Source organism: Brassica oleracea, chromosome C6 (genome assembly GCF_000695525.1).
Source record: "Brassica oleracea var. oleracea cultivar TO1000 chromosome C6, BOL, whole genome shotgun sequence".
Classification (NCBI taxonomy): domain Eukaryota; kingdom Viridiplantae; phylum Streptophyta; class Magnoliopsida; order Brassicales; family Brassicaceae; genus Brassica; species Brassica oleracea.
This window is the reverse complement of record NC_027753.1, coordinates 5,067,317-5,082,205: the sequence shown is the minus strand read 5'-3', so window position 1 is coordinate 5,082,205 and position 14,889 is coordinate 5,067,317. Positions and strand designations below refer to the sequence as shown.

Sequence of the window (14,889 nt, the reverse complement as noted above, 5' to 3'; positions counted from 1 at the left end):
GGAATTCCGTCGGTATATTCCGAGGAAACCAAATTTTGTGTTTCCTCGGAATATCCTCGGAAATTCCTCGGGATATTCCGAGGATTTCATTTTCCGTCGGAATGTCCGTTAGAATACCGCTGTTTTCTTGTAGTGTGAGATTAATATAATAAAAGCTAGTTTCTTATAACATCGTAGAAGAACTTTGATGATATTACGAAGAACAAAAACTCTCTAGATTACAATTAAAATGTAAAACCATTATAAGATACGATAAATCAAGAAATTGCATAAATTAAGCGTCATTCTATAAAAGAAAAAAAACAGGAATTGTTCCAAGTGTTAAAAAGACATGAGACTCTCCATGTGATTCCTGACAATAGGGATATTAAACAGACGACTTCTTACAAGTCCATTCTTGAGCCTTGATTCATCGTCTGCGATTCCTTTATACTCAACTCTGTGGAACTTGTTTCTCTCCGAATCATAATATATAACATAAAACGATTTGTAACACCTTTCTGGTACATAAACAATCTCGCCTGCATCCGTGATACCAATTAAGTTGCACACTAGTTTCAAACTCTGATCATAGTAATGAAAGGGCACAAGAAAGTTTTTAGGAGACCAAACATGTTTCTCTGCATCCTGTAAAATCCACAATGTTATGCTATGACCTGGAATATTACTTCTAAGACAAGCGAGCATTCCCTGATATGTGAGTACAGAAAAATACCAATAAGCATTCCACGGATATTTTATCATACGGAACTTTTCAGATCTGACATCAAAGCTCATTATAAACCCAATTCTATCTGTCTTGTCAGCATATGCTGTATAGTAAATAAAGCCGTTAGTGCATACATAGGCAGGGTAAGTGTAAACATAATGCTTATGGTTGGTTTTGATCCTTCTCCATGATTCTTGAGCTGATCCCAATGTTAAAACACAACCCTCGTCAGTGGTTTCACCAAAACGAATGCACAAAACTTTGTATTTAGCATCAGTTGGATCATATCCTAATAAAAATGTTGCATACTTCCATCTTTTTTCGGGTTTGGTTAGGGTGTACAACTTTCTCGTTGTAGGGTTCCAGATTATGAGTTTTTTTGCTTTTTGAAAGCAGCAGATCAAGCCGTGGACAGATGCCCTAGGAAAGAAGCGACGTGATTTAGGGTATGTCATATGATAACTGTGAACAGGCTGAGAAGGAATCGTATGAGGTTCGTTTGAAGACTGGCGGTCTTGTGGAATCGAGAAAACAAACAACCTGTCACCTTTTTTGAAGGTGACAAGAAGACTTGGCTTCTTTTGTCTGGATTGAGTTTCGAACTTGTTGATGAAGTACGGAGCGGTGGTGATTGATGACCAGAGCTTTGAAACACAACGAAACCTGCCAACAGATTTTGCCGGCAACTTTGAGAGTATCTCTGAGATTAGATCGAGAGGAAAAGTAAATGTTGATTGTTTTCTTCTTTTTTTGTTGATTTGTTCGATTGTTTCTTCTTGCTGATCCATTGTCGATCAAACCCTAATCGGCCTCCCCTCCTCTATAAGCTCTCTTTTTATCGTCGTATAAACTTTTTAAACGTATAGTTCCAAGATATATATACTGTTATTATCTTTAGGTAAATTATCGTAAATACTAGCTAGGTACATTCATATTACCAATTTTCATATTTACATTAATCACTTTTAATTAATTTAAACTTAAGATTTAGAGTTGTAAGTTGTGGTAGGGATTTTGGAATATGAAATTTAGGATTTAAATAATTATATAAATAAATATTTAAAAATATTAAAAAAATAAAAATATTTTCAAAAAAAATTTGAAAAAAAAATCAAAAAATGTTTTTATAAAAAAGTTCGAATTTGAAAAGTATAAATCGGAAACATATTTTTTTTATATATATTTAGACTTTTAATTTACTTAAATAATTATTTTTTTATATATATAAAAAAAGGTTATAAATTTTTTTTTGTCACTTAATGAAAAATGTATTTTTGAAATTGTTCTTTTAGTAGTGGTAAAGATGGAAAATGTTACCATGAAAGTGATAAATATAAAATTCTCCTTTTATCTCTAAAAGAGTAAAAGAATATTTTGATTTTCGTACGATTTACTCGGTATTTAGATTTTATGGTATATTATTTATGTTTGGGTTTGCATTGTTTCTTTCTACATGACTCTTAAAACCAAATTCAGTCAATTAATTTTTCATTGGATCGTTTTCGTTTTCAATTTCTCTAACTCAAAAACCAATTAAACCGAATTGGTTCATTTTCTCTTTGATTTAAATTAGTTACGTCAGATTATTCTAACCTGAATAATAGTTTATTAGATAATTAAAATATGATTTTTTATAACAAAACTAGCAAAAAGGTATTGACTATTGAGATCTAAAATAAATAACATAACTATTTTGCGTAGACAAAAAAATCATATGAGTTTACCTTTTTTACTTTTAAAATAGTTGAAAGGTAATACAGTTTTTTTATTGCTTTTGTAGAAGCCATATGATAACACATCTTTTTTTTTTTTGATAATCCAGGTAATCCGGACACTCCGGAGGAAACCCGACTAGCGCTTAAGTACACTTCCGCATAAGGCATCCTGGAGGGCCATCATTTTCACCTCATTTTAATCGACGGTGGCCAGCAGGATTCGAACTCGGGTCCGTATTAGGGCCAAAGCTCCCTCAAGACCACTGGACCGTCCTCGCTTGGTTTATAACACAACTTTTTCATTATTTTATTGATAACAGTGGAGTCAATAAGATTAGGGTTCTACAATTTTTTAAAAAAAAAATTAGAATATATTAATAAAATCCAGACGGCAATCAACGTCAATATACAAGCTTTAATCCACCAAAATGTTCAAAATTAGTTCTACCATTTCTAGAATATCAATTGTCGTTAACCATAGGAATGTTGGATTTGCCCTCGTTTCCTAGAATGTCGGATTTTCCATGGTGCCTTCCAGAGTCGTGCCTGGCTATAGGCTGGTCAAGCATCTGCTTGGGGCCAAAAATCAGAATAATAATTTTAGAGACCAATTTTGTTATATGAATCGCCTATAACACAGTTGGTAACCATTGCCGTTATTACTCTAGGGTTGCGGGTTCAAAACCCGACTATAGAATTTTAAACATTTTTCCTGAAATTAATAATTTATGGGCCAAAAAAAATTTCCTACGGCCCACAATATTCAGACACGGCCCTGGTGCCTTTAGTTGTAGCTGACTCTCGATGATATTATTAAGCTTGCAACATTGTCATTTAAGATCAAATGCGAATATAAGAAGAGGGTCTAAGGGACTATAGAAACCATCACTTCAGACGCCAAAAGAGGGCTTGACTCGTCGCCACACTCTGTCTTGAACCGCCTCTCCGTGCCTGCACAGAACTAACCAAGAACACTACCATGGCCGAGCAAAAGCCCCACAATTGCACTAGGATATGCACCGATTGATTAGAAAAGAAAAAGCTAATCAATATATTTCTTCCCTAAATTGATATATTAAATCTCTGCTTCAGGTTAATTATGTCCGCCACCGATTGATTAGAAAATAAAAAGCTGTATCAATATCAAAATGGTTTCAACTTTCAAGTTTTTTTTTAACAAGTTTGGATTCAAACATCGTCAAGTTAGTTGATACTAGGAGTTTTGCCCGCACATGCGGGCATAGTTATTTAATAAATATTTATTAATAAATATATTATTAGTTTAAAGATCAAAATAAATAAATAAAACATTAAATTTATACTATTTTATTAATATTTTAATTTCTTAATTTCTTAATTTTAATTGATTTAAAAACATTAATTTTGGATAACAACACTAATATTAGCCCTGGGCATATAATCCGTACCCGACGACCCGACCCGATACCGACCCAAAAAACCCGGTTCGGATCCGTACCTGACCCGTCTAAAATACCCTATTGGGTAGCATTGTTCAAGAACCGAAGAACCGATACCCGGTCGGATCTTATCCGATACCCGGTCGGTTTTCCTAAGAACCGAAAATATGCTAACCTTAAATCCCTAATCCTTTCCTCTACTTTCCATTTATCTCTCAAATCGATTCCACTTCCCAAATTTTCGTTTCCACTTCCCGAAATTACAGCGATACTCAATCAATATTGTATATCTCTTTTGATTCAACCACAAACTGGAATCAAGTCGCCAATTTCGAAGCATAGCGTCGTCTCCTCCATCAGAGGCGTCTCGGTCTCGTAGTTGATCAAAGGTAACTCTCGAACTCGGTCCTCTTGTTCAATTTAGAGTTGTTGTTTCAAGTTCTTGTTTGTAACTTTTTCTTTTGTGTATCATATAGATGGCGTCTTGTGACCATCCAGAGGACAGAGTTGATCCAATGTGTGATGATGGTGATGATTCTAATGCTTCCAGAGATGAAGTTTAGACACCAATTTCTCGAAATAAAAACAAGCGTAAAGAAACAGATGAAGGCGGTAGTTCAAAGAAGGCTAGATCATGGGTGTGGGAACATTTCACCAAAAAGATAGAAGATAAGGACAGAGCTAGTTGCAACTACTGTACGAAAGATATGGTAAGTGTGAGCAAGTCTGGAACAACTAGCTTGTCAAAGCATTTGAATGTCGCTTGGAAGAGTTTCCAGGTGTGGCAAGCAGTGAATAGGTTTGGTACACAAGTTGTGATGTCTCCAGTTGGTGAAGATGGTGATCTTAGGGTGTGTAAGGTCTCTAAAGCAGTCTTTAGGTAAGCTACAAACGAGATGATGGTCTTCGGAGAGTTAGCTTTGTCTTGGGTAGACAGCTTAGCGTGGAAACATTTCTGTGCTAAAACGAAGCTCTACTCACCTAATTCTAGGAGAACTGCCAGACGAGATATAGTAGAGATGTATGTGAAAAAGAAAGAGACGATGAAGAAGATACTTAGAGAGAATAAGCAAAGGCTTTCATTGACTACTGATATTTGGACTGCGCCTTATACAAGAGCAAGCTACATGGTAATCACAGCCTACTTCATAGATGCTGGATGGAAGTTAAGGAAGCTCATTATTGGATTCAAGAACGTTGTTGATCATAAAGGATCCACAATCTCAAAGGTTCTTCTTGATTGTTTAGAAGAATGAGGGTATCAAAAGAGTGTTTTGCATCACTGTTGATAACACTACAGCTAATGGTTCAGCTATGACAAGATTTAAGGAAGGTTTCAAGGAGATTGAAGATGATGCCATGGTTTTAGAAGGTCGTTTTCTACATATTCGCTGTGCTACTCACGTTCTCAACCTTATTGTCAAGGAGGGTTTGCGGGAAGCTGACAACAGTATAAATGCAATTCGAAATGGCATTTTGTTTGTGAGGTCTTCAACACAGAGACAAATAGCCTTTGAACAGTGTGTTGAGTCAGGAAAACTTCAGAGAGGAAGTTTGCCTCTAGATGTCACGACGAGATGGAACTCTACATATAATAAAGTTTAAAGTGACTTTTGAGAAGATGGAAGTTGAAGAAAAGCCATATAATGACTATTTCAACGAGTTTGTGCAAGGAGAGAAACGAATTGGACCACCAACTAAAGTGGATTGGGAAGCTGTTGATAGGTTAGTCCAATTCTTAATCATTTTCTACCAAGCTACATTGGTTTTGCCAGCTTCAACTTCAGTCTGTGCGCACAAGTATTATCACGCCATATACACAGTCACGAGAAATATTAGTGGGTTAAGCACTGCTCCGGGTCCTGATGCAATATTAAGGTCTAAAGCTGCATCTATGCTAGGAAAATTAGGCAAGTATTGGGATCCATTTGGGGAGAAAGTAGAGATGAATAAACTCATCATTGTAGCTGGTGTTCTTGACCCGACGAAGAAGATGAAGTTTGTAACTAATTGTTTTGAGAACTTGTATGGAATAGAGAGTGTTGAGGCGACTCACTTAGCTAAAGAAACAGAAGACATTTAGAGGGATTTGTTCAATGAGTACAACAGCAGTTACAACGCTAACAAGAATGGAGGGCCAGGGTCCACTGCTGCGTCTCTTCATAGTCAGTCTCAAGGTACCTCTTCTCAGTCTCAAGATCAGTTTGTTGAAGAAGTATCTCAGAGAACAGTACTTTGGAATGGTGTTGCATATGAGAGCATGAATGACATCTATGATGAGCTTGGCCAAGAAGCTGGTTTTCAAGAAAAAATAAACGAGTTGGATCTCTATTTGAAAGAGAGTGTGGAGAATCATCATGTGATGAATGGTACAGAGTATGATGTACTCTCTTGATGGAGGGGAAATAGTGGTAAGTATCCGGTTCAATCACTATTAGCTAGGGATGCATTTGCAATGCAAGTGAGTTCTGTTGCATCTGAATCTGCTTTTAGCACAAGTGGTCGAGTTTTGGATCCAAGCAGAAGCTGCTTGACACAATACATGATAGAAGTGTTAATGTGCACCGAGAAATGGCTAAAATGTGAAATTAAAGTCTGTGGCAGAGGAATTATAAGACAAGAACAACTACTTAAAGAGGTGGAGGCAGAAGATGATCTTATGAGAGGTAATTTCGAATCTCTACTATTATTTTTTCCAAGTTTTATGTATGCTTTACTGCTTGTTACTAGCTTGTTACTTGTGATTTACTAGCCTTTAGTTTTTTTCATTTTATTAGAATTTGAACCTGGCTTTAGGCATGAGTGAAGAAATGGCAATGGTAAGTCGTAAGCTTGTTACTTGTGATTCTTTGTACTTTTTAATCTGAATATAAGTTTCATAGTTCATCGTATCTATATTGTAATTCTTAATGTTCTTACTTCTTAGTTTCAGGTGGTAGAGAGTAGAGACTTAGAGTCTTGAGTTCGAATTGGAGCCAGTCTCAGTCTGGTTAGTTTTTCTCTTTGTTTGGCTTTGGACCTTTGCCTTCGTTATGTTTATTGAACCTTTATGTTTTCAGTTTGTGACGTCGTTATTTGACTTTGTCATGTTGGATTGTGGAACATGGAAGTTTTAATTTGATGTGTTTGAACGTTTATTGATATTTACAGTTCTGAAGTTTTGATCTGTTGTTAAACATGCTCGTTTGTCAATTTCAGTTGTGGTATAATATAGGTTTTAAAGTAGGTAATGTCATGGTTAAAGGGTGTAATTTTCAGGTTATCCGTAGGACCCGACCCAAAATTTTCGAATTTTACCCGAAACCGATGAATTTTATCCGAAACCGAAGGGAACCGAAAATATCAGGGTTTTTACGGTTCTCTAAAAACTTGACCTGAACCAACCCGACCCCGAGAAGACTCGAACCGTCGAACCGATAGATTCAAATTACCCGATTGGGTCCTAAAATACAAGATCCGAAGTCCCGGACCCGAGAAGACCCGACCCGAACCCGAATGCCCAGGGCTAACTAATATCTTGTAAATATATTGTTATCTAGAACAACTTTTTATTATATTAATTTATAAACAATGATATAATTAGATAAACAAATATATAATTTTTAATTTAAAGTGATGTTATTAAACCAAATTCTAGGAATTGGCATAACCTACAAAATATCAAAATAAATCAAAAGCACAAGAATGTTAAACCAAATTCTAGGAATTAGCATAACCTACAAAATATCAAAATAACTATAAACCCTAAGGTTTGGATTAGTTAACCCTAGGGGTATAAGTGTATATTTACCTTTTTAATAAAACATTTTGGTCATTTTGATCATTAGAGTCTATATTTGTGACAGAAACCTTTTTAGTGCTATCCTAGGATATTTCCCTTACTAAATCTCATCAAAAATATATTAAGTGTTAAGAAAATATAAAGATAATTTCATTGTGAATATAAAACAAAAAATATAATAATATATTCTTAATTATATAAAATATGTATACATATAAATTATTATTTTATAATTTTAATGGGACAAAATATTTACATAGAATTTTCTAAAAAAAATATTATCTTATTATTTTATCGATTTGTGTTAAATTTAGAACAGGTCCAAGTTGGGACCGACAAAATTTATTAATTTATAGATATTATTAATTTGTCGAGTATTAATTTATAGTGGTTTTACTGTATTATTTTTACATAACACAGTAGTATTTACACAGTAGTATTTACATGATACAACTTAACTTTTTATTATCCTTATTACATTTTATAATGCTAACATAACTTTTAATTTTGATGTTATTGTCGTACATGAGTATGTGTGAATATGATTTTGTTTTTTTTTTTTTGACAATTTGCTTAACCGCGGAGTTCTGATGGGATCCGATGCATTAGTGATGATATGTTCGCACCCTTTGAATATGATAAATATGTGTTTGTATGTATAAGACAAAATATATAAATAATTGAACAGAATTTTTCTATTAAAAAAATAGTTGTATAAAAATCTAAAAGAAATAAAATAATTAATTTACTTTTTAAAAGTCTAAATAAAATAAAAAAGGAAAAGTAATCTTATTTTTATTATAATTAACTAACTTTACTTTTATTTAATTTGTGTTAAAAATATAAACCAAATTTAAATTCAAATATTTCGCCTGATATGATTATGATATGTGTCAATTAAAAAATTAGATTGTGAATGCGTCAGTAAAAACTTTCATTATGTGAAAATAACTTCTTTTTTTCCTAAAATCTTAAATAAAATAGATTTTTTTAAAAAAAATTATTTTCTAATCTTAACCAATTAAGAATTTTTTTGTTTTTTTTTGTTTTAAATTGTGACCAGAGAGAATTGTAAAATTTTATATAATAGTATTTTTTACTTCAAAAATTTAATGATAAACATGATAGTAACAATTAATCAATTAAAAAGGAAATTGTAAAAATATTAATGATATTGAAAAAATGAATTTTGAAAATTGCAACTTTTAAAAATAGTTAATATTAACTGAAAATAGTTATTTGATAGAAAATTTATTTTTTCAAATCCTAGACAAAATAATATTGTTAAATATTATGTAATATTAATTTTCTTTTCTAAAATCTTACAAAACTGTAAAAGAATATTTGATAGTTGTTTTCTTTTTTTATAAAAAAAAAATCCTAAACAAACAAAAAATTGTATAATATTTTTAAGTCCTAACCAAAAGAGAATTGTAAAAATTTATTTGATAATATTTTTTAGAGAGTGTTTGATGATGAACATGATACTAGAAAATATTTAATTAACAAAAGAAGTGTAAAATTAGTATTGAAACGAATTCTAAAAATAGCAATTTTAAAAAATATTTATTAATAACTAGTATAATTTTTTGATAGCAATATATTTTTTTTTGAAATTCTAAAGAGAAGATAATTGTAATAGGTTATATGTCTATAATGACATAGATATACTTGCGCCATAACATATTTTATAACCATATAACCTATTACAATTATCTTCTCTTTAGAATTTCAGAAAAATATATTGCTATCAAATAATTACTTTAGTTATTAATAAATATTTTTTAAAAATTGCTATTTTTACAATTCATGTCAATACTAATTTTACACTTCCTTTGTTAATTAAATATTTTTAGTATCATGTTCATCATCAAACACTCTCTTAAAAATATTATCAAATAAATTTTTACAATTCTCTTTTGGTTAGGACTTAAAAATACTATACAACTTTTTTTTTGTTTAGGATTTGTTTTTTACAAAAAAAAAGAAAATAACTATCAAATATTCTTTTACAGTTTTGTAGAATTTTAGAAAATGAAATTAATATTACATAATCTTTTACAATTATATTTTGTCTAGGATTTGAAAAAATAAATTTTCTGTTTATTATTTATATATTTTGATGTTCGCAGTTGATATACTGGGTACCATTACGAAGTTGAGAAACTACTGCATACCAATCCAATAAAACAAATCTTGGAATATTAAATCCGAAAGAATCATTTTCTTTACGATACGAGATTTAAAGTGGGTATACTCGGTGCCATTGTGAAGGTTGAGATTTAGGATACAAATTTCAATTTTGTAGTATAGTGGATGCGTTGTACTGCATGGGGATCTTATGCCGACAAGTTCGAGAATTTCTGGATTACACGTCCTTTTAAAGAAGTAAACATTTGCATCTTGAGGTTTTGGAGTATCGACAGAGAATTAGGGAACATCAATCGTTTTCATAAATTTTTCAGTTGTTCACTTATATTATTTCGGTATATGGATATGCATAAATTGTATTAATGAAAATCATATTGTTGTGTATGAAGGTTCTGGTGAATTCATTGTTAGAGAGGTTAACAATGTTTCTGAATTGTTGTTCAATCCTTTCTCTCGTAGAAGCGATTAATGCTAAAAATAAGTAAGTTTTACATGCACCAAGATATGTTATTAATGTCACTATACTTGAATCATATTATAGCCATAGTAATACATATTTCTTTTATTTTTTAAGATGCTTTTGAATCCTGCTTTTCAATGCAAGATTTTATTTTCGTATAATTTCTGACTATGTTTATTAACTAAAGAAGATACATAAACCTCATTATGATAGTTTATTACAAAGTCTCGTGAATTAATGATGAAATATTAATGAAACGCGTAGAGGTAGTCAATGTCCTTCGTACTATATATCACTCAAATTATCTTAAGGAGTGAATTATTCTCTCAGATTAGAGGTTCAGTTGTAATACTTAGGGATCGAATCCACATGGACTCTAGGATACACAATGAATTTGTAGTTTTCGAAATAAAGCTAGATAAGTAAGTATTAAGCAATGAAAGTTTGTGAACAAGGTAGTTATTCGATTGGTTGATTTGAGGTTGTTTATTAATTAGGAAGACAACTAGATTCAGGTATAGTTCTCAGGTGTGATTATGATGAGGCCATCAAACCAGTAGCTGAACCGGAGGTCGATCCAATTCCCTACTCAACCCGCCAAGGCGCCAACTAGGAAATGCATGCACTAAAAATACCATATCTTACAAACCAGGAGGGTTTAAATGACGAGGATAATTTTTATGGATTCTACACTCAAGAAAGAGTCCAGAAAAATTGGAATCGGGCCAAAATATTCACGGAGTAAGAAGTTATGAATTTTACAAGTCAGAGGTTTCTCAGCCCGTCCATCTGCGAATACCCGATTTTGAAGAGGATTCAAGCCCAAAGAAGAAGCGGCCTGAACCAAAAACGATCATAGGAGTCAAGAGAAGTTTATTATATTTCCAGAAAGCCCAAGATCTCGAGAAATGGTCAAGGAAATTGGAAGATATGATCAATTTCCCAAAACCGGCCAAACCAGCTCTACACTTGCCTTATTTGGAAGATCCGGGTTTCACATCAAACCAACCTCAAGAATGGCAACCAGAAGACCTTCTAAGTCATTCATAGGAACTCCAAAACATCATACGAAGCACCATGCCACACTGGATCAGGCGGATCCCAATCAAACCAAAAGATCAAGCAGGTTTGCATCAATAGGCCAAACCGACATCATTTAAGGAAAGTCTTCAACCAATTTAACTTGGTTTGACCCAGAGCTATCTATGGGAACTATGAGATACTCTAGACCATTAAGAAGACATCCAAGACGTCCTTAGCTGCACCAGCACCCAGGAGATCAGGCGGATCTCTTTCTCCATCAACATTCCATATATGGCAACACCTACACTAAATGCCTTGGAGGAGTTTCTACATATTTTTACCCAAGACCAACGGCCATATTCTATTAAGACCAAGGAGTATTTCAGGAAGGCTTGAAAATCATGGCCACGTTCAGAATCTGTCCAGATACAAAGATCATCCAAGTTATCCTTTTGAAGGCACAAATCTAGCTAACGAAGTGATACACATCCAGCAAGCAAAGCACCATCTCGATCCACTTCAATCATCAACTGATTAGGCTGAGAGTGTCCCACAACCAGCAGCCTAATTCCATCCTATCTATCTTTATTTATCTTGTCTTATCATATTAGAAATCACATCTCATTTGTTTTTGCATTTGTTTTCAGGATCATAACTTGCATTCCATCGTATCGTCCATCTGATCATATTTTTGGTCGATCCATCTAGCTTCCATCATCCATCTTGCCAACCCTGATTTCCAGCCTGTAACATTTGGTATCAGAGCTCAAGCTCCTGAATCAGGTCACTCTATCCTTGAATCATTCATATTTGTTTACATTTGTTTTGCTTTTATTAAAAAAAAAAATTGTTTTTGCATTGTTATTGTTCTTAAGAAAAGAAAACAAAAGAGAAGGAGTTTTTTGCATTTGATTCACGAAATTTTGAAAAAAAAATCTCATATTATGTTTGCATTCATTCCCAAGCTACACTTGCCATTTTTAAATTTTGTGCATTCATTTGAAAAAAAAATATAAAAAACTTTGCATTCCATATTTGTTTCTTGCATTGAAAAGTTAAAAAAAAATTAAAATGGCAAGTGGAGCTGGGGAATGATTGCAAACATAATATGAGATTTCTTACTTCTTTCCATAGTGTTTATTATCATTTCATATTGTATCCATTTTGTGCTTGCAATAAAAAAAAGAAACATTTAAGAGCATAGTTTACATCATTTTTGCATATTGTTTTAATAGTTGCATCTTAAGAAAATTCAAAAAAAAATCAGTGTTAGTTTGATTTCCATATTTTTGTTTCTTATCACATCATATAGTTTCATTTCGAGTTTACATTCAGAAAACCAAAATAAAAATCATTTTTACATAGTTTATTTCATTTCGGTTCATAATTGCATATTTTCTCGGTTTAGTTAAATTGCATCATTGCATTTATCTTATTTTGTTTCTACCAAAACTTTCCATACTTTCATTTTCTCTTTGAAATTATTTCCACTTTCCAGGAAGAAATGGAAGAGGAGGGACACGGCCAAAACCTAAAGGCTACATTGAGCCAACAGTCCGCAGCTCTACTAAAGCTCCAAATTAAGATTGCTCAATTGGAGAAAAGAAATCAGGCACAAGGCCAACGTCCACATGGAGGAGAAAGAAGATTTGGAAATGTACCAGGGGCTGTCTATGTCGAGCCCAAGCCACCAGATCCTTCAAGGATCAATCAAACTCCAACTTCTAACACCCACAACTCTCATGTTGTTAATTCTCGGTTTGATTATAACTCTTTTGCTGATAAAATTGAACTCTTTAAATTTTCAGGGAAAAGAGGTTATCTAAGATGGGAAAGAAACCTTGATGAGTGGTTTCACTACAAAAACATCCAGAAAAAAAGAGAGGTTGTCTTATGCCATTGATCAACTAAAAGATGATGCTTTTAAATGGTGGGTACAAGAAGAAGATGATAGATGGTTTTACAAGGAGCCAGCTATCAAAACGTGGAGAGCTCTTAAGGAAGTCATGAGGGATAGATTTGCACCAGATTTTACAAGTTCTGAAATCCAGGAACTATATCCAAGGAGATATCCAACTCATGGTTCCAAAGAAGCAAGGAAAATTGTGGCACAAGAAGGTCAAAGAGTCTTGCCTCAACAAGACTACTTTCCGCCAAACCAGGGGCACACCATTGTCCATTGCTTAGACCAGAAGAGTGACATCCCAAAGGCCATGAAGATGAGTAAAATTGTCGGCCAAAACACCTTGATCAGGTCCAAAGAAAAACAAGAGCATGCTACTATGCAAGTAAAGGCTAAGGTAACACCTATACTTGATAAATCTTTTCATGAATCATCTACCACATGTATGATGCACTTGTCTTTTTCCAAGAGTGTTATTACAGGTCTTAAGGAGTCTGAATCTAGAGGAGATTACCTACCAGGGAGAAACCTCCTAATGGATCAGAAGGGAGTCCAATACGCAAAGCAAACTAAGTTGCTTAAAGAAGAAAATTCAGTGTCAAACATGCCCTTCCAAGGTAAGTGTCTTAAACCACTTTTAGTTGAGGATCTAAACGTGTATATTCAATGTGCAGGAAGGCCAAATGACAGCTCTATGCTTACTGAAGTACCAAAGGCCGAACCAGAACATGAGCTTAATCAAAATGCACACCACAAGTGGAAACCAAAATCTGAACAATGTGTTGTTCAAGTGCCAAAGTCTGAGGTAAAATTCACTTTAAACCAGAATGTTCTTATTTATTCTATAACAAGATTAATGCACTTGTCTTGTCCAAAAAAAAGTGAAATTGGTACAAGAAATCAAGGAGAGTGCAAGGCAAATAAAGAACAAGAAGTTCTTACTGCCACAGCTGAATTAAAGGTTAATTGTTCTATGTTTTTATCAGCTTATAAGTTCCTTTATTCTGGTATAATACACTTGTCTTTGCCAAGATGTTTTGACCCAGGGATAAGCACAGAATAAGGCCATCCAAACCGTGATGAAATCTTACAAGAAGAAGCCTTAACCATGTTGTCAATAGATGCTGTCCATAAACTAGATCAAAGCAATGCTGAACCAAAGCCATTCAAATTCAGCATCAGTAACGGAAGTTTCTCTGATCTTAAAACGTCTATGACACTTGATTATCCAGATATGACTCACTTGTCTTTGCCAGAAAGTTTTGATCCAGGAATAATACAAGAAGATGGACATTCAAACCGAGATCAAAAGTTGCAAGAAAGGCAGCTAAGCAACACAAGTTGTCCAAACACTACAAGAAAACAGCGGTATTCTGACGGACATTCCGACAGAAAATGAAATCCTCGGAATATCCCGAGGAATTTCCGAGGATATTCCAAGGAAACACAAAATTTGGTTTCCTCGGAATTTCCTCGGAATATACCGACGGAATTCCGAGAAAATATCAATCTGTCGGAATATTCTTATGGAATACCAAGAAAAAATGTATTCCTCGGAAAAAAACCGATGAATTCCGAGGATATATTATAGCCGTTAGAGAGCCGTTGGGGGATTTTAAAAATTCCGAGGAAATTCCGACGAACTAGCCGTTGGCGTCGGAATTTCCTCGGTCTGTCGGCAGGATTTCAACTATAAATACAAGCACCCCTCTTCCTCTTCATTCACTCC

General features: G+C 33.6%; 1 protein-coding gene across 1 annotated transcript; it reads right to left on the bottom strand.

Annotated features, from left to right (window-relative positions):
• Window positions 1–321: 321 nt before the first annotated feature.
• LOC106299587 (putative F-box protein At1g50870) lies at window positions 322–1,497 on the bottom strand. Its single transcript, XM_013735655.1, has one exon. It carries the CDS (start codon window positions 1,495–1,497, stop codon window positions 322–324), a length of 1,176 nt encoding a protein of 391 aa, XP_013591109.1.
• Between the last annotated feature and the right edge of the window lie 13,392 nt (window positions 1,498–14,889).

Excerpts from the sequence above, each read along its gene's own strand:
- LOC106299587 (XM_013735655.1), bottom strand. The coding sequence starts at position 1,497 with ATGGATCAGCAAGAAGAAACAATCGAACAAATCAACAAAAAAAGAAGA.